Source organism: Canis lupus, chromosome 2 (assembly GCF_048164855.1).
Source record: "Canis lupus baileyi chromosome 2, mCanLup2.hap1, whole genome shotgun sequence".
Lineage (NCBI taxonomy): Eukaryota > Metazoa > Chordata > Mammalia > Carnivora > Canidae > Canis > Canis lupus.
The window spans coordinates 63,941,476-63,960,736 of record NC_132839.1 but is presented as its reverse complement, the minus strand read 5'-3'; the positions used below and the strand labels follow the sequence as shown (position 1 = coordinate 63,960,736).

Here is a 19,261-nt window from a genome sequence, read left to right as displayed (position 1 = left end):
GCATGCATGGGCGTGCATGCATCTGGCACACACACAGAGTGTGCACATGTGTGTGCTTGCTCACAGACACAGGTGCACACACATGTATGTGTACCTCACTACCTTCTGAACAGTAGAACATTTATAGGCCTCATTATTTAAACCAATACAAGAACCTAAACATTAATAAAAGGATCTAAAAGAGAAGCCAGATGATTTGGAAATTCAAAAGTGCTCGTCTAGGTCAGAGAGTAAATAAAAGTTGCCAGGACAGGCGATTTACAACCATCCAGAAAGGGAGACTGCACGTCCGCGGAGCCCGCTTCAGGAGGAGCTGGCGGGGAATTCACACCCTTAAATGCTTTTATTACCGAGCAAGAGGGACTGATAATAAATGCACTAAACATTCGACGAAGGAGGGAAAACAGAACAATAAAGTAAATCCACGGGAGCAGGAGGGGTACAGATAACAGCGAATTAATGAATTGGAAACAAGAAAAATGGAAGAACTCATCAGTAAATCCAAGAGCCGGTCCTCAAAATAAACAAAATAAAGCAACGCTGGCCAGAGAGGGAGAGAACTGGCGCCGTCAGGGCCGTGACAGGGAGCAGGAGCCACAGAGGCATGGTGACAGGCACTGATGGCTAACGTTCTTGATGAAATGCACGATTTCCTAGGACAACAGAAATTAACAGAAGTAACTTAACGAAGCTTAAAGAAGCTACATCCACAACTGCAGAAGCAGAGAAAGCATGGGACTTGCCATGGGGTGACAGGGACGGGCTTCCTGACCAAGGTGGACACCTGGGTCGGGGTCGGGAGGCTTCGGGGGGGCCCCGGGGGCACAGATGGCGGGCAGGGAGAGGGTGTAAGGGGCTCAGCTCTAGGGACTGGCACCCCTGCGGGGGAACCAGGGCTCCTCCCCAGCTGTCAGGACTGCAGGGCCAAGGCAGCAGGAGCCAGACCCTGCTTGCCCATGACCTTGACCCTGGGGTGCCATGGGAGCGTCCAGAGCTGCTTCACACACCTGGCCCCCCACACAGGTGGCAGTGGAGCAGGTGGGAAGGGTGGCCTCAGGGCCTACTACTTGGTCAGGCCCTGCTGAGGCTCCCGACGACCCCCAGTCCCATCCATGCCATCCAGAAGTCTGGGGAGCTGGGAGAGAGGGCACTCAGGGGCCAGGCCCAAGGGGCTTCCCCCTCCACCTCAGCCACCACAGCAGGCCCCGCCCCTGCCCCCTTGGCCCATGCTCGGATTTAGTTGGGATCACCCTTGTGGATTTTGCAGGACTTGCCTCCAAAGTCGGCTGGCGTTGTGCTTTCCTCCTGGGAAGGCATGAAACCACAGCTTCCTCAAAGGATGGTTCCCAGGACCAGCCCTGGCATCTCTGCTCTGCTCAGTTGTTGACAATACTTTCCCAGAAACATGTCCATCTCTTCCAAGTCGCTCCTAACACCTCATTGTGCTCATGGCCAGTCCTCGTTCCTGAGAACCTACTTGGCCCCTGGCCCTGGTCAGTGCAGCCCCCGCTGCAGTGGTTCCCCACGCGTCTGTTCCAGGCACGGGGTCCCCTCCCCCTGGTTTCTCGTCTGCTTCACTCGCTGCTGCTCTTAACGAACCTTCTCCTTCTTTTCCCTTTGGCCTTAACTCTTTCATTCCCCAAATTCGGGGATCAGCACATGACGCTGTGGGGATGAAATCAGAGGGGGGAGGAGGGGAAAGAATAGACCTGCCATCCTCAAAACCCAGAATATCAACTGTCTGGCCCATTCAAGGAAGTTTGCTAACCTCGGCCTCATTCTTTTTTTTTTTTTTTTTAAGATTTATTGGGTAGCCCCGGTGGCCCAAGGGGTTTAGTGCCGCCTTCAGCCCAGGGTATGATCCTGGAGACCCAGGATAAATAAAAAATCTTTATTCATGAGAGGCACACAGGCAAATGGAAAAGCAGGCTTCATGCAGGGAGCCCAACGTGGGACTCAATCCTGGGTCTCCAGGATCACACCCAGGGCTGAAGGTGGCACTAAACCACTGGGCCACTGGGGCTGCCCACCTTGGCCTCATTCTTAAGTTGGATGTTCGCTTGATTTCTGACTTTTATTTCTTCTAACTAGTCATGTAGAGTTATAGATGTCCTCTATTTTTATCTTTTAAAGATTTTTATTTGAAAGGGCGTGCATGAGAGCGTGAGACAGTGCATGCATGTGTGCACACAAGAGTGGGGGGTAGGGGCAGCAGGAGAAGCAGACTCCCCACTGAGCAGGGAGCCCGATGCAGAACTCGATCCCAGGACCCTGAGATCATAACCTGAGCTGAAGACAGATGCTTCACCAGTGGGAGCCCTCCAAGCGCCCTAAATGTCTTTTTTACAACTTGGTATATTTGGTAAGATTTGATACGGACCATTTTCACAATCATTCAGTTCTAATACCATCTAACTTGTATCCTGGTTTCTTCTTTGGTCTATGAGTTACGTAAAGTGCATTTCTAAATTTCCTAAACACATGAGGTTTTGTTTGCAATCTTTTTGTTATCGAGGCATGGCAAGAAAACATGATCTGGGTGATACCAATTCCTTGAATCACAAGGACTTCTTTCTGGCCTGTTCACGGTCAATTTTGGCAGCTTCAGCCCATGCTGTTCCCCGTTTTTGCAGGTGCGCTCCACAGGTGCATGGGCAGCTGGAGTTCACCCCCGCAGGGGGACCAAATCTGGTAAGTCTGTATTGTTTACTCTTGGGTCTATGTAACTACTACGAGGGGATTAATAAAACTCTCCAACGAGAATGTCAGATTTGTGAGTTCCTACTGGTAATTGTTAGGTCTTGCTATGGACATATAGCTTCTGGAAATAGTTATAGTTGCAGGTTTCCCTTATGCTCCCTGGAAACTCTGGTCCCTTTTCTTTCTTTCTTTTTTTTTTTTTTTTTTAAGAATTTATTTATTCGTGACAGACAGAGAGAGAGAGAGAGAGAGAGGGAGAGACACAGGCAGAGGGAGAAGCAGCTTCTATTCAGGGAGCCCGACATAGGACACGATCCCAGGACTCCAGGATCACACCCCAAGCCAAAGGCAGATGCTCAACCGCTGAGCCACCCAGGCGTCCCTCTGGTTCCTTTTCATAGAGTGTGCAAACCAGTGTGTCTGAGCTGACTATTCCCCCCACCCACCCCCTCTCCACTCAAGCCCCCAGATGCCTCCCACCTCACGGCTCTTGTTCGCATATGGAACAGGATTCCCAATACCTGCCCTGGTTCACCTGCTCAAGCCGCTGCAGTGCCCAGCCATCATTCAGCAACATCCACCCAAAGAGCAAGTACAGGAGTTCCTGAGACCTGCTCTCTGATGTTCCTACAGAGGGGTCTGCATCTGCGTCTCTGGCCAGGTGTCAGCCAACCACTGGGACCGGCAAGGGTTCAGGGTCCTCCAGGGAGTCCAGACAGGCAGGGGGTCACCCGCTGGGTGGGATGCCTGCAGACACTCTGCTCAAGGTGTTGCCTGGCTCCAGTGTGGAGGATCTGGGCACTGGCACTCAGGCAGAGGTGGCCAGAGAAAATCCAGGACGAGGGACGAGAGGTGGGAGGGCAGGGTCCACACATGAGGTGGACTGTCCCCGCTGGCCCCAGGCTGTGCCCCTGTCCCTCAGAGCCACCCCAAGCCACCTAGTGGAGGAACCTATACCTACAGAGGCACAGATTTGGCCAGGACCACAGCCGTGGAGGGTTCAGTGCACAGACCAGCAAAGAGGTGGCTGGTGCTGTGGGCAGGGGTCTCAGGGCTGGCCCATCCCCAGGGGGCTGCCTTCCCTGAGCCTGGTTTCCCAAGGACACTGAGGGAGTCACAGTGGGCCAAAGCAGGGAGGGGACAGGTACTGCAGGATCAGCCCAGGAGTGAGGCCAATCCTCCAGGGGGGCTGAGGGTGATGTATGAAGGCCTAGACAGGGATACAGAGAGCCTGGACAGTGAGGGCTAGTGAAGGGGGCTGCTGTCCAGCTCCTCAGCAAGAGGCCCCATCTCCATCTCCCTCTGCCCCCTGTGCTCTGTGAGGCCTAGAGTGGGGGAGGGGACAGGGCCTCCAGGAAGAGCAAGAGTCCTGGGGTGGGGGGGGGGGGCACTCTCTGCAGCCCAAGCCACCAGGTGAAGAGGGGCCTTTCGAGACTCCCAGCCCAAGAACATGACTGTCCCCAAGGGCCCGGGATGACCCCTGCCCACTTCCCAGGGCCATGGTGTCTAGCCCTCCAGTCACTTCCACCCAGGCAGGGTCTGCCTCAACCTGGAAGGCCTGCTGAGGAATGACTGCTGAGGTAGACCCATGGAGGCCCCCACTTGGCTTTTCATGTGGCTTCAGTGAGAGGACTGCAGAACCTCAGCCACTGGTCCCACGGCCAGTGTAAGGGCCCAGGGAGGCCACCTGGATCCCATATGGCTGCAGGGCCACAGTTAATGGAAGTGAGACCCAGGCTAAGATAGGAGGGGCTCTTTATCCTGGCCCCCTGAGCAGGGCATGGGGGGAAACTGAGCGAGAAGTGAGGAGATGCACAAGGAGGATGTGCAGAATGGGGGAGGCAGTCAGGCACAAGCTCAAGTGCTCCTTGTGGGGGGCATCACAGTCCCCCACCCCCCCAGCAGGAGTCCCCTGGACAGGTGCTGAGGCAGGACCCAGGGGCCAGGCGGGGCCAATTCACATTCAGCACCCTGTCCCTCACTACCTCCTGCCCAGGGCTGGGCTCAGAGCCAGCTGCATACGGCCAGCAGGTCCTGTCCTGGGTGGGGACACAGAACAAGCCCACCAAACCCTCTGTCTGCTCCTGGCTGAGGGAGGGTTCCATTCACAACAACAGGTGGGAAGTACTCTAACCCCAGTGCTCCAGGGGCACTGAGCTGGGGGTGCCTCCCCAAGCCTGCTCACCATCCAGCAGGAGGGGACACTGGGCAGACCCCTGGAGGGTCACCAACAGGGACAGCAGGGTTCCTCCATGATGCAGGGGATGAGGGGCCCTCAAAGAGGACTGACCTCTGGGCCCCTTGACTGCCATGGCCCTACAGTGTCCATACTCCTGCCACCACACAGCCAGACCTGACTCAGCCTGCCCTGGCTCTCCCCCCACCCACCTGCCACCTGCCCAGAGTGCCCAGGTCAGGGGGGCAGCTGGGCTTCCTCATACCTACAGTACAGCCCCTCTGTGTCTGATCCTCTCCTGTTCTTTCCCAGCCTGGGACCTCAGCAGACACAGCCAGGCCAGGACCCCCACCCAGCTGCGGCCAAGGAGACATCCCAGGCAGGTTCTCCTGCAGCCTGACGCCACCTCCATGATGCCCCCCAAGGCTCCTGTGGCTGTCCAGGCTGCCCCATCCCGGAGGGCATCAGTGACCTTGCCCACACCCAACAATCTGGTAGCATCACCCACCCCCCACCCCATCGGATCCACAGGTCAACCCCAAAGCAAAGTTCTGAGTTGGGACCACTGGTTTTATGCAGGTAAGTATACAGAGCCTATCTCCAGAAATTCAACCCAAAACACAACCTCCTAGTGGAGAATCTGGCATTTGTGCGGAAATTCAATGCACGGGTCCCAGGGCCCAAGTCCTGTGCCCACCAAGAGCCAGTCTGCAGGTCCCAGGGGCTCTCTGGGCCCCTCCACCTCATGTGTAGCCAGGTGGTGGCTCTGGGGATGCTGGTGACACTCTAAGGCACCAGCATGACCCCAAAGTCCCCTCTCAGAAACCGCCAAAGGCACCTCTGCATTGCAAGTGGCCCTCTGGCTCTGGTCCCACTCCAGACCCATACTCAGCCAAAGGTCTGCCAGCCCTGGGATACGCTGAGCCACCCATACCACTTCTCTATCCTCTTCAGGCTAAACCCAGACGGCTGCAAACAACACCCCTCCCCTGCCAGGCAACACCCCAGAGGGGCCCAGATGCCAGTATTTTTGTAAACTCCCCCACAGTTGAGAGCCACTAACTAGACAGGGGGACTATTCTAGAACAAAGCACAGGTGGCTTTCTGCACCTAACTCTGGCCACAGCACACCTGCTGAACCTTTTGCCCCTCCACACAGATGCCAGGCGCCTGCTCCCTCAGGAGGCTCGCCAGCGAGCTAACAAAGTGGAACTGGGCACCTCCACAAGTCTCAGGGACCCTCGGACTACAGCCTAGAGCTTAAGAGGAAAAACGTTCTCCGACAGTCATCAAGAAGCCATCGTGGCCACTCCTGGCTCCCACGAATCAGTGGGATTCGCGGGAGCCAGCCCCATGTCAGCCCCGGTGCCACTGGCTTTATCCCACGTGATGGGAGTTCAGAGCAGGGCAGGGCAGGCTGTAGGACCCCCCAGCCTGCAGGGAAGGGGCCAGCAAGCAGGCCTGAGAAAGCCTGGTACCTCCTGCCTCGTCCTCCGCCCACCGACAGTCTACCCAGGGAGTTGGACACCATTAACAGCTATGACGTGAGGAAATGTTCTCAGGGAGAAAAAAAACATCAAGATCTCCCCAAAGGTTCTTACTGTATTCTTTTGCTACCACAACCTGCGTCCTCTTACCCAAAGCTCCTGGGGTTGGAGTCTCTAGTAGAAATCCCCATGTCATTAGAATCAGGAGTGAAACACCAGAGACAACATGCTCTGTCCTGTGCTGCACCCACACCTGGGGCCCAGCTGCTTTACACCAGGAATCAACACAGCAAAGTAAACGTTTTTTATTGAAGTCATATCTGGTGCCGCCAGGACCACCATCCTCAAGGCCCATCCCACAGCTCCTGGTGCAGAGACCACTGTCTACCGCCCCCAAAGGGCAGACAGAAGGAGGCAGGCACACATGGAGGACAGAGACTACTGGAGGGGCCAGACACCTCACCCAGACTGCCATCTGGACCCCCTTGCCTGGACCCTCTACCTGGACCTCCTAGACCACCCACCTGAATCCCCTGTCCAGACCCCGCCGCCCAGACCTCCCACCCAGATCTCCTGGACTCTGCCCGGCAGGCATTTTACAAAAGGAACACAAACCCACAAACCCACATTGGGATCAGCCCATGGGCCTCCATTCCATAGAATGCCCTTCTAAGAATTCATTCAAAATGGAGCAGCTCTCTCTAAAAGCATAAAAGCCATAAAAATCCAAAACACATCTTTAGGGAAGACTAGATCAAAATGAGACCTAATGTTTAAAGTTATGCACAGCCCCGCTTCTGTCCATGTGCTGGGAAGAGACCGGATACCCAACCCACCTGCCTGGGGTCAATTGTTCTCAATCTGCCCCAGGTCCAGCTCACCGCGGCTGGGAGGGAAGACGCCTTCCTCCCCAGCACTATCCCAGTCACTGGGGTCTCCACTGCTCCCACCCTCTCCCTCAGTGGCCATGGGCTCCCCAGAGGCCCACGGGCTGGGGCAGCAGGGCCTGGGGCACACCCTCAGTGGGTTGGAGCCAGGTGTGACAATGCCCGTGAGGCCGTGTGGGTCATACGGGGTCAGCTTCACTTGGGCGTCATCCTCCTCTTCATCTTCATAATCAAGGGAGCAAAGGCTTTTTGAATTTTTTAAAGTCTGCAACAGAAAAGATATCAGCTTAAAGCATTTCCAGGAGGTTATGCAGGAGGCAGCATCCTACTGACCCAGGGTACTGCCCCGCTGAGACCCAACTCCCCAGCTGGGCCAGCACTGCCACTTCCTGCCTCCTGCAGCCAGTTCTTCCCCATGCTGCTAAAGATGGGGGCTCCCAGGGCAATCGCTGCAGAGCCCTGTCCACTCAGGTGGCACCTCTCCTTGGCTAGTCCACCAGGGCCCACGACCCAGCAGGCCACTCCACCCGTTAAGGCTTCTGCTCCAGGGCTACACACCAGCAGTGTGTACTGGCCTCCTCCCCTCCACCTCCTGGCCACAGCCTACCTCCAGACCACACATGACAGCAGCCCCCCTGGCATAGACAGGGCCCCTGGTACATCCCCACCATCCCCTGGTCCTGCACTTTTGGGTAGCACCTGTGTGTTGCCCACTGCGCAACCACACCTCTGCTGGAGCAGCCTCTCAACCTGGCCTAGGTGTGATCTCAGCAACCCGAGGATCGGGCTCCCCTCCTGGGCCACACCCACAGTGCCCTCAGACAGGTGCCACCACACGGTTCAGGGCCTTTAAAGGGCATCACTCTCACCCAGCTCCAGTACACTGGCACCTACAAATGTGGGCTCAGAACACAAGCTGACTGATGCCACACAACCCAAATCCAAACCTGCTGGAGCCAGGACATGCCTCATACAATCTGTCTCCATGGTTAGAAAATGTGCTGGAAACAGTCCCACAGTGAATTATAGTAAATAAACACTTCCCTTAGGGGAGCAGAGCTCCTCTTTGAAATCAGCACGTTTAAGGAAATTATTTGGCTCTATAAAATACACTGACTTCTCTTGTGCAGAATTACTGACTGAGAAGTAAAATTCTAATGATTCCATCTTTTTTTTAAAGATTATTTATTTATTTATTCATGGGAGTCACACACACAGAGAGAGAGAGAGAGAGGCAGAGACACAGGCCGAGGGAGAAGCAGCCTGCATGCAGGGAGCCTGATGTGGGACTCCATCCCAGGACCCCAGGATCACGCCCCAGGCTGAAGGTGGCGCTAAACCACTGAGCCACCTGGGCTGCCCTAATGATTCAATCTTTAAAGGTACAATTGATCACATAATTTGGTCACAAAATGAGGATTCATGAAATAACTTCCTCTTTATTCAAATCAAGGTGGATTTGACAGGTAAGGTCACTTCTTTATGCAAACACTTGGCCCAGCATGTCTCCGCAGGCTGGTAGTGACATAGGCAGAGCACGCAGCCCCTCACCAGGCTCCCCCGCCACCTACTCTCGTTCCGCCCCTGCCCTGGTCCACATGTGGACAGCGCTCACCCCACAGCACACCCACGAGCTAGCAGGAATGTCATGGGGCAGTGACTGGACAGGTGGCAGGAGAGCTGCTGTGGAGAGGTCTTCTGTCACTGGGACATGAGCCCATCTACAGGTCACAGATGTAAAACCAGTCCACTCCAGCCACTTGTTAAAGAGATGTGGTGGCCGTTCAACAAAACTGCTCGTGCAGAGCTATATGAACCTGCTCTAGGCAGCAACCACCTGGCCCCAAAAGGGGTGCCACCTGCCACCTCGCATAGAGGTGCGCCATCACACAAAGCTGGGGATGACAGGAAAGCAGGGTCTGAGGCCCACTGGGAGCAGCCTGGGGCCATGCTGATATGTGTGACCCTCAGCACTGGACAGTCCTGCTTCTGCTACTGTCATTCTGGTTTCAGGTTCCCTGAATCTAAGCAGATGAACGTAAGATATTTTTTTCAAAAATCAAAGGTCAAGACTTTGAATTCTAAATCAGGGGCTCTAGATTTTAGAGGGTCCACCAACTTGTGTACCTCTGCAGCAGCCCCAGAGACAGGCCCCGACTTCCTAGGGCAGTGAGAGCACATGCCCAGTGCCTCCTTCACCCCAAGCCAAGGTCATCAGCTACAGGTAAGCTGATGAGATTCTGCAGGAAAAACAGAATTGTGCCTGTGAGCCATCCCAAATTCCTTTCAAGGAACATCCAGCACCTAGCCAGCCACATGTGCACTGGCAGAGGCAACAGGCCATCTCCAAACCAGACCACATGGTTCTGCATTCCTAGACAGCTCACAGCATCTCTGCTCAACCAGAGCAGACCCTGCCCATGAGGTCACATTCATCCCAAAGGCGAGGGCTGAGCAGGAGCCCTGGGGGGTCTCCAACTGCCTGCAGGCGCCTGGACCCCAGCACCCATCTGGTTGTCGTGTCCAACCAGGGCTTCAGCTATGCCCCAGAGAAACCAGAAGCCCCACAAGGCAGATGTGGCAAACCCAGGCGCCTTCCTCAGCCAGCAGAGGGAGAGGGAGGCCTGGCCCAAGCCACAGTGGCTTGCGGGGCTTGCAAAGTCCACACCACAGGTGGGGGCAGAGACAGCCAGAGGTGGGGGTGTGTGTATGCACAGGAGCGCTGAGTGTGTCTGCATGTGTTGGGCGAGGGAGCTGTAATAAGGAAGCCAGCTGACAAGCAACTGATCCCTAGACCTCCTCCCTCACTTTGGGGTGAGTGCCCTCGCAATCCTGCAAGAGAGTGGAAGTCGTTCACACAGCAGGGATGGAGGGGGGGGCTCAGCTGGAGGAAAACCAACAAAAACCAGCACGCTCACATGACAGAGTGATAGAAACCTACAGCTGACCAACAATGCTCAGGCCTCCCCAGGCCTGCCAGGCCACACGGGACAGGCAGGTGGCTCCAGGCATCTGGAAGCACACGTGCACACCCCTTCCTCTACCCCCGGCTACAACCACCCTCCTTGGGACACCAGGCCAGGGGATAGGGCTGCATCTCGGGCTGGCAGGGAGCTACATGTCCCAACCACAGGCTGGAGCACTCTTCAATTACACCATAGGCAGCTGAGGATCTCCTCTACATCATAAAAGCTTCTGAAAACATACAATTTCATGAAAACTGGTACCTGTTCCCATACCCTACTGGAACCATAACTGATCAGCACATTTTCAGTAATGATATTTTAATTTCAATTTTGAGACCTAGCTTTGCCAATAAAAATAGAAAATTCTGTATGTTTTCCCGTATAAATAATCACTCAGAATGAAGATTCAGGTGGCAGTAGTGTCCCCTCCCTGATGACCAAAGCCACCCCTCAGGCCCTGCTTGGCTCAAGACAGAGCAGATTCAGGGGCTACTAGGCACTCTGCATCACATGCCCACTGTAGGGGGCAGGGCAGTGGGCTGCTCAGCACCCAGCACACCACATCCAGGCCCGAGGTCAAGGACCCTGTGCTCCCCACCGCACCACTTCAAGTTAAGACACAAAACCAGTATGCTGATGTCAGGACCACCAGGCTGGAGTGTGCACACGCAGGATGGATGTGGTCCCAACTGTTCTTGCACAGAAAGCGGGAGCCACAGAGAATCTCCTGGCATTGCTCACTGCCACACTGTCACATGGACACCTGACACACCTGAAGGCAGGTCCCAGGGCTTTGCCCGTGCCTGCTCTGAGAAGTCTCATGTAGAAGTGAAATCACCTTGAGAGGAAACAGTTGGGGTCTCCATTTCCCAGAGGGGACACCACGCCCCTGGGCAGGGTGCACAGGATGTCTAGGCACACACGTGGCACCTGGCAATGCTCAGGGCCTCTGCACCCCTTGCTGCCTGCAGAGCCAAAGGCCTGCACCTACCTCCCACTCACACAACAGCCGCCTACACATGGCTGGTCCTCTAGGGTTCAACGGTCACATCCATGCTTCCAAAGTATTTTTAAGTCTTCTGCTCCCTTCCATTTGCATGCTAACCACAAGTACCCATGAGTGCCCATTCTACTTGTAGGTGACAGTGAGTTGAACACGCGGCACCACAGAGAAACCTCATGGGTCTCGCCCAAAACATCAAGAGTCACCAAACCTGGCCACTTAACCATTAACAGCTAGACTACCGCTTCTACCTCCTTGTATGTTTAAGACAACCAAGTTTCCTAGATCTGTGGTGATACAGTAAGAGGTGCGTAGCTGGCCTTTGTTCATTCCTGGTTCTGATCCCTACAAACCTTGGAACTTCCTGAGTGATAGGGTGAGGACCATCTTCTGTGATTCATAAAGAGCCCCATTCAACCACACCTCAGTTTAGGTGAATATGACCCCTGTAGGTCCCCAGCCAGTATTGGGGTAGGGCAGTGGACAGAAGGATCACACCAGGCTTAGTGAGTTGGACTTTAAGTCCCCCGCCCAGAGGATGGAGAACGGAAGGAGACTCGGTCCATCTCCATAGCCAGTGATCTCATCAGTCGCACCCGTGCACTAGAACTTCCATAAAAATCTCTGCACACTTGGTGGGATGAGCACTGGGTGTTATGCTATATGTTGGCAAGTTGAACTCCAATAAAAAAAAAAAAGAATTAAAAAAAAATCTCTGCACAGAGGGTTGGGGGATCTGGAGGTGGGTGAGCACATCTGGGTGCTGGGCACTGGGCACAGATGCTCCCAGAGAGGTGTGGGGGCTCTGCACCCCCTGCCCCATACCTTGCCCTGTGCGTCTCTTCCCTCTGGATGATCCTGAGTTGTGTCCTTCATGATAAATGGGTAATTAGTAAGGTGCTTTCTAGAATTCTGTAAGCTGTTCTAGCCAAGCACAGAAACTGAGGAGGGAGTCGTGAGAACCCCAGTTTGTAGCTGGCCAGTGGGGTACTGAGGCATCTGAAACAGGGGTGGTCTTATGAAGCTGAACTCTTAGCCCACAGGTCTGCATTCTCTGCAGCTCATGTCAGAATGGTGCCAAACTGTCAGACACCTGCCAGTGTCTGTAGAGAGCCCGGGATCTTGGGGTATGAGAGCCATACACAGTGCACAAGGAGGGGTATGAGTAGAAACAAGCCCTAATGGTGACCACTGACCATAGCTGCACATGAGATGCCTTCTGTCTCCAGAGGCAGCCAGGAGCTGGTGAAGGACGGGGCTGGAAGCTGGCCTCCATCCCCCAGGTCACGATCAGAAGTGTCAGCCAGCTATCATGACTGCTCACCATGCCTCTATCTGCATACAGTTCATCATTCACAACATCAGGAATAAGAGACAGTGAGGGACACACCAGCTCAGAGACTTTCAAAGTTCTAAGAGATACAGTAAGCAACTTTGTGCCCCAAACTGACACCTTAAATGCAATGCCACTTCCCATAAATGTGTAACTTTGGAAAGCCTTAGCAGATTCCCCCAGAGACACTGAGCATGCAGGTTTGTTCACCTCCACACCACACCCCAGGCCCAGATGGCTTCCCGGTAAGCCCACAGCAAATCTCACATGTGATAGCTTGGAAGTAAGTGGCTCGTCCGGCCTGTTGAGCCTGCAGGTGACACAGCCCTGCAGAGCACGAGCGTGCAGGGCACCCTGAGCAGAGCCACCCAGCTGAGCTGCTCCCGGACACCTGACCTGTGGAAGCCATGTCGTAACAAATGGGCATCACTTACAGCTGGTAAATGTGGGCTGTTTGTTATGCAGCAATCCTGGTGAGTGCCAGGCTAACCAAGGCAACAGGCCACTGAGGCCAAGGAGTCAGGCAGTCAGAAGCCTGGGGCAGGGCATGGGGAGCTCAAGGATCCGGGGGCCAGGGAGGGGGTCACAGCAACATACCAACAATGAGGGAAAATGTTCTAGAAAGATAAGCGGGAGGGGGTGGCGCCGCCCAGGTGGCTCAGCTAGTTGAGCATCCGATGTTGCTTTTGGCTCAAGTCATGATCTCAGGGTCATGAGATGGAGCCCCACATGGGACTCTGGCTCAGCAGGGAGTTGGCTTGGGATTCCCTCTCTCCCCTGCCTCTGGCCCTCCCCAGCCCACCTCATACCACTCACACTCTTTAAAAAAAAAAAAAAAAAGACAGACAGATATGCAGGCTTCTCATCTACTGGGCTTTGTTTCTTTTGGGCTGCCAATATCAGCACCCTGCTGACTCTGCACCCTGTCCTTCTGCTTCTACTGGGCCAGCCCACCTGACCACTGAAGCCCATTCAGATTTGCCCTGTCCTGTACCCTGGCTCACCGATTTTGCTCCACAGCCTCCCATACAGACAGGTGGTCATAGCCATCCCACACCCCAGGGAGCACAGGGGACATGAGGACCATGGGAACCTGGGGGCTGGGATCCTGACATGTCCACCTGCACATGCGCACCCACATGCACACACACACCCACACGCACAAGCAGGGCTGAGGACAGCTCACACCTCACCAAGGCAGGCAGGTTACGGGCCATGGGAGCTGGCGCTGGGGACGCTGCAACCTCAAGCCCACCCAGGCCCAGAGCGCAGCCCAAGCAGTTCATCCCCTACAGGGTGCAGAGGCACCGAGACCGCTGGCAGGCCAGTCTCACCACAGAACCACCCCAGGGTGTGCGCAGCACCAGCAAGCCGAGGACACCGGACACAAGACAAGCCTCACCTGTGTCATTTTGAGAAAGTCCAAGGATGGGCGCGGCCAGCGAGTGCCCTCCTCACGCCTGCGCTTGCGCTGCCACTTCCTCCCGACGAGCACACACGGTTGTGAGCAGCACCGGAGCAGGCCCAGTCGCCGGTCCAGCTCGGGGGTAGACGAGGGGCTGCTGCTGGTAGAGGGCAGTGCCGTGCCCACTTCTGCCAGGTGCTCCTGGGACAGCGACAGGCGGTGCCTCCAGGATGGGACGCGGGGTCGCCTAGGCAGGCCCGAGCTGCCCTCACAGCTGTCCATGCAGCCGCCACTGGCTGAAGATGGCTGGGGTGCTGGGGGCGAGGTGGGCCCAGCCACCAGGAGGGTGCGGTCGAGCGGTGCAGCATCCCTGGGCAGACTGGCACCCAGGCTTTCCTGCAGCGTGGCATTCCCACCGCTGTGGCACCACCTCTTGGACACCGGCGTCCAGACCCTGGAGCAGCTGGGGCGCCACAGGGAGTGGCAGTGCGCCAGCTCCGACAGGGAGCGGCAGTGTCGCTTGGTAGGTGGTGCCGAGGGGGGCCCTGAGCTCTCCTTCAGGTCTATGGTGCTCACCGCACCCAGGACTGTGTTGGGGCCCCACGTCCCTGTGGCTGTCTGATTTCCAATGGGCCATCCGCCACTTAAGACCTTCCAGGGGCACCTGTCTTCTGAGGAGACACAAAAGAGAAGAGACAAGTGAACAGGAGACAAGGCACGGTCTTTGCTGTGCCCTGAGACACCTGCCCAGCTGGGGACACTGCCTGACGCAAAGCCTCATGCCTTGCAAGAGCTGGGGGATGTGGTCAGCACAGGCCCCACCGGCATTCCCTGGTCAGACAGCTAGCCATTCCCTGAAAATGACCAGAGCATGCTGTTCCCCATTCAGTTTCATGAAAAGACTGGCCCCACATCCCCTACTTCTCTGCGGCCAAGTAATCTTATAGGTATGCAAGCAAGCCCCCCACCAAGCCGCTTCTTCCAGGAAGCCAGTGCCACGTAAGCACTTGGGCAGAGCAGCAGCTATGGTGTCCCTCACCTCCTGTCCTCCTGAAACGTGAGGCACGGCCCCCAGCACACATCAAACAGGGACCTCTTTCCAGCTTCCACTCCCCCACTCCACACAGCCACCAGGAGGGTCACAGGAGACACTGAGTGTCCAGGGGTCAGCACTTGGCATCCACATGTGAGAACACACTGTACAAGCACAGCACAAGGGGCTCCCTCTGCCCACCTGCCTCCAACACCACAGAGTAGCCCACCCGACCACCTGAGGAAGGTCACCTTCCTCAGACCCTTCACAAAGCCCTTGGGTGCCCAGACCCTGAATGTGCCCATCAGGGCCGCCATCACAAGCTCTGCTGTATCCCAACTGCCATCGAGGGCAGAGCAGTATGAATGGGTCTCCTCTGACTACTCATGTGGAGGCAGGGTGGACGGCAAAGCCTTGACTCCCACCAGCCTGGCCATAAGTCTTTTCAGCATCTCCCAGCCTCCAGTGGGTATGGAGGCAGTGGGACCCAAGGGATGGGGCCAGGACCCCTGTGGTAAAAGGCACAAGCAAAGGATGATCCTGCTGAGGACTGGCCCCGTGTACAGATGGACCACCACTGAGGACACAGTACCAAGGACCGGTGCTGGCCTCACAGTTTCTACCTCCACAAGTTCACAAAAGAATTTATTAAAAACCTTCACTTTGGTAGTCTGGAGAGCCATCTAACACAGTGAGTGCTTTCCTACAGCCACGGTGACCAGGGCCGGCGGGGGAGGACTGGCACTCAAGTCAGGCCTGTCTGTCCCTAAAGATCACAACTAACATGTTCACCACAACCCATGACATGGAGCCAAGGTCACCAAGAGTGTAGGGCAACAAGCTCTGCACACCCAGGCTCAGTTACACACTCGTGTGGGGTGGCCTTTCCAGTCATAGGCACACGTGTAGGACACATGCACTGGCAAGAGGTGTCCTCCGTGCTCCAGGGCCTGAGCCCCAACCACACCAATGGCCCAGAGTGTGCCACACCGGAGCTATACACCCACCGCGTGCTGAGCCCAACCCCACCGTGTTCTGCCCTCAATGCCCACAGGCCCCCCAGGGCGAGCCTCCACCTCCACACTGCCAGGCGCCTTTCCAGAGGGGCCCGGTGGCCCGGCACCTGCCGTGTCCTAAGGCAGAGGCCCAGCCATGCCCTGACCCATAGCCCAGCATGGAGAAGACTGCTGTGGGCAACCTTCACTGTGCGGGTGGACTTTCTTGCAGAAGTCAGCATCATGTGCCAGTTCCACTTCCCTCACCTTCCGTTCCATCCCTGGCCCATGGCCACAGAAGCCCAGGAAGACCAGCAGGGACTTTTCAACACTTACCATTGCTCTCAAAAGAGAACACATGGCCACTGCTGCTCAGTGTCCTGCCAGAATGCTGAAAATGTTAAGAAAAACCAGCATGAACACAGTGGACACAGATGCTGAGCTCACAAACAGCACAGAGGTAAGGATAACGCTGTATTCTCATCCCTGCAACCAATTCCACTCTTCCCCAACACTGCCTTTTTTGGAGATTAAAAAGAAAAGGACTGACCTCAGAATATGTTTTTTTCTTAATCAAAATTCTTAAAAGCCTAACAATACTCCAGTGAGTGAAGGGAACCCAAGTGTTGTGCATGTGCATCTGTGCTCCCACAGCCCGAGCAGCCCTTGCCGCAGCCAGGCCTCCTCACAAACCTCCCCACTCAGCTACGCCACCAGGCCCTCCCCCACATGCGCCAGCCCCAAGGCCAGGCTCCCCAGGGCAGTGGGGCTTAGGAGGGCTGGAGCCAACAGATGGCTGCCCTGGGGCTGCATCACCCAGCAGCTGCACAGAGCTAGAGAGACCTGGCCATGCTCAGGAGGACCAGGTGACCAGCAGTTCCCCAGGCCCAGGACCCGGTCAGGTGACAAAATGAAGAAACAGCTCCAAAACTCCCAGGAAATTGTTGACACACAAGCTGGTCATCTACATCATCAGGGAATCCTACCTCCCTCTTTGTTGCTATAAATACCCCTGAAGAACTATGGCCCAGCCCCCACCACAGCCCTTCCAGCACCCCCAGCACCCCCAAAGACCCCCACAGCCCTCCTGGCACCCCCAATGCCCCCACAATGCCCCCCATGGCCATCCCAGTGCTCCCAGCACCTCCAACGCCACCACAGCCCTCCCAGTGCCCCCAGCACTCCCCACATCCCTCCCAGTGCCCCTAGCAGCCCCACAGCACCCCCATATCCCTCCCAGTGCCCATAGTATCCCCATGGTGTTTCCCACAGCCTTCCCAGCACCTACAGCACCGCCACATCATCTCCCATGTCCCCCCACAACCCCTCACAGACCTCCCAGCACCCCACCCCACCACCTACCCCCAGACCAGGTTGGCCAGCCACTGTCCCCCAGGTGAGTAGCAGGCACAAGCACCCTCCCAGAGCTGTGATCCCCACACACAGCAGGACACCTGAACAGAGCCACTATCCATCAGGGAAAGGTTCCAATGGCTCCCACATAGGAGGCCCAGGTTCCAGCTCAGTGCAAAGGTGCACAAGCGGCCATGGGGAACAGCCAGAGGACATGGGTTTTATGGACAGCACCCGTGCTGGGGCGCAGAGCAGGGTTGGCCCGGGCCTCTCTATGGGAGGACAGCTGTGGCGTCGAGGGCCTCCATGCCCGGGATGGGCTGTATAGTCTGCCTCACGCTGAGGAGTCCTGACCAGAAGAGGCCACCAGGGGGTGTGGAGACCACAGGCCGGCCCCCAGGCAGGCCTGGCCACACCACATGCACCCTGACACCGTCCAGCATGGAGCCCAGGCATAGCCAGTGCAGCCTGCGGCCTGCAATCCACTGCCCTGAGCAGCCCTGATGGGGGCAGCCTGGTTCCTCTGTGTAAGCCTTGGTCTCCCCACCTGGGGCTGGAGTGAGAGTGGGACGCACATGTGGGATGGCTCCAAAGCTCTGTGACAGTGATGGAACCCATTGACGAATGGTGCAGCAAGCACAGCCATTTCCAGAAAGGGCATGGGGTTCACCACACATCCATGCAAGAAAAAAGAAAACCCACTGTTGGCCTAGTCTCATCCCACACACAAGACTCCACTCCAGAGTATAGTCTTTGAACTAAAGTAACACAGATGCTTCTAGAAAAAGACACAGAAGAGCATCTTCAAGACGCAAGGTAGCAAAGGTTTCTTAAGTGAGATACAAAACACACCAACTTACATGGATGCTTCCATCCACATTGAAATGAGAATTTCTGTTCATTGAAAGTCACCCACAATGAGGCAAACCACAGGACAGCAGAAAATATTTGCAAAACATGTATCCAAGGGCAGCCCCGGTGGCTCAGCAGGGCGTGATCCTGGAGACCCAGGATCGGGTCCCACGTTGGGCTCCCTGTATGGAGCCTGCTTCTCCTTCTCCCTGTGTCTCTGCCCCTCTCTCTGTGTCTCTCATGAATAAATAAATAAAATCTTAAAAAAAAACAAACATGTATCCAAGAAGAGACTCGTGACAGGACCCAGCAATGACTTCCTACAGATCAATAAGGAAAAAGGCACATGACCCAATGGCAGAGATCTGAAGTCACTCCCAACTGGCCAGTGAGCAGAACATAAGGTGTAGATCTCCCTGGTTATCCAGGGAATGAGGTCAGAGCCCAGACGACATGGCACCTGGTGTGACCAGTGGCCAGGCCAAGCTGCAGGCCTGGGTGCTGCAGGCAGATGCCTGCGGGCAGCCCCCACCAAAACCTGGGAATGGCCCAAATGTCCCTCAGCAGGGACACAGATTGCACGGCAGAGTAAGCCACACCACTTACATCGTGAGTCTCTGAAGAGTTCTCGTCAGGGAAAGAAGCCAGAGCACAGGCCGCGCAGCCACGCCTCTGTGATGTTCTGGGACACGCTGCACCATGTGGGGCAACCAAAGGGTCAGAACCTGTCCAGGTGATGGTGACAAGGCTAGCAGTGCACACCACCTGCAGAACTCATCCAGCTGAACATCACCCAAGCTGCACGTTCACTGTATGAAACAATACCTCACTAAAAGAGCACATTTTTGACAAAGTTTTTTAAAAGCCAAACTCCCCACCACCCAAGCCTGCACCTGTACAGCTGGACACACAGCGGATGGTGCTGAACCTCCTGACCATCCACCCCCCACCACCACACTTCCATCCCACAACCCACCCCTCAGTCCCCCACACCCACTCCCACCCCCAGGTGCACGCGGCTCTCCACCCACTGAGGGTCGGGTCTGGCCCCAGCCGCCCTAGGACAACTCT

General features: G+C 55.9%; 1 protein-coding gene across 11 annotated transcripts in view; it reads right to left on the bottom strand.

The window, feature by feature from the left end:
• Positions 1-203: 203 nt before the first annotated feature.
• The window catches only part of FAM53A (family with sequence similarity 53 member A), a 33,608-nt gene continuing 14,550 nt past the window's right edge, over positions 204-19,261 (bottom strand). For 9 of the 11 annotated variants that reach the window (XM_072804551.1, XM_072804580.1, XM_072804585.1 and 6 more), the window contains 3 exons: positions 16,322-16,376; positions 13,955-14,628; positions 6,653-7,515 (listed from right to left, as the gene is read on the bottom strand). In XM_072804551.1, coding sequence (XP_072660652.1) covers positions 7,210-7,515; positions 13,955-14,628; positions 16,322-16,376 — 1,035 coding nt within the window. In that variant the 3' untranslated portion in view covers positions 6,653-7,209. Of the gene's footprint in view, positions 654-6,652; positions 7,516-13,954; positions 14,629-16,321; positions 16,377-18,198; positions 18,736-19,261 lie in introns of those variants that run through there. The other 2 variants (XM_072804593.1, XM_072804603.1) reach the window with 2 other exon arrangements.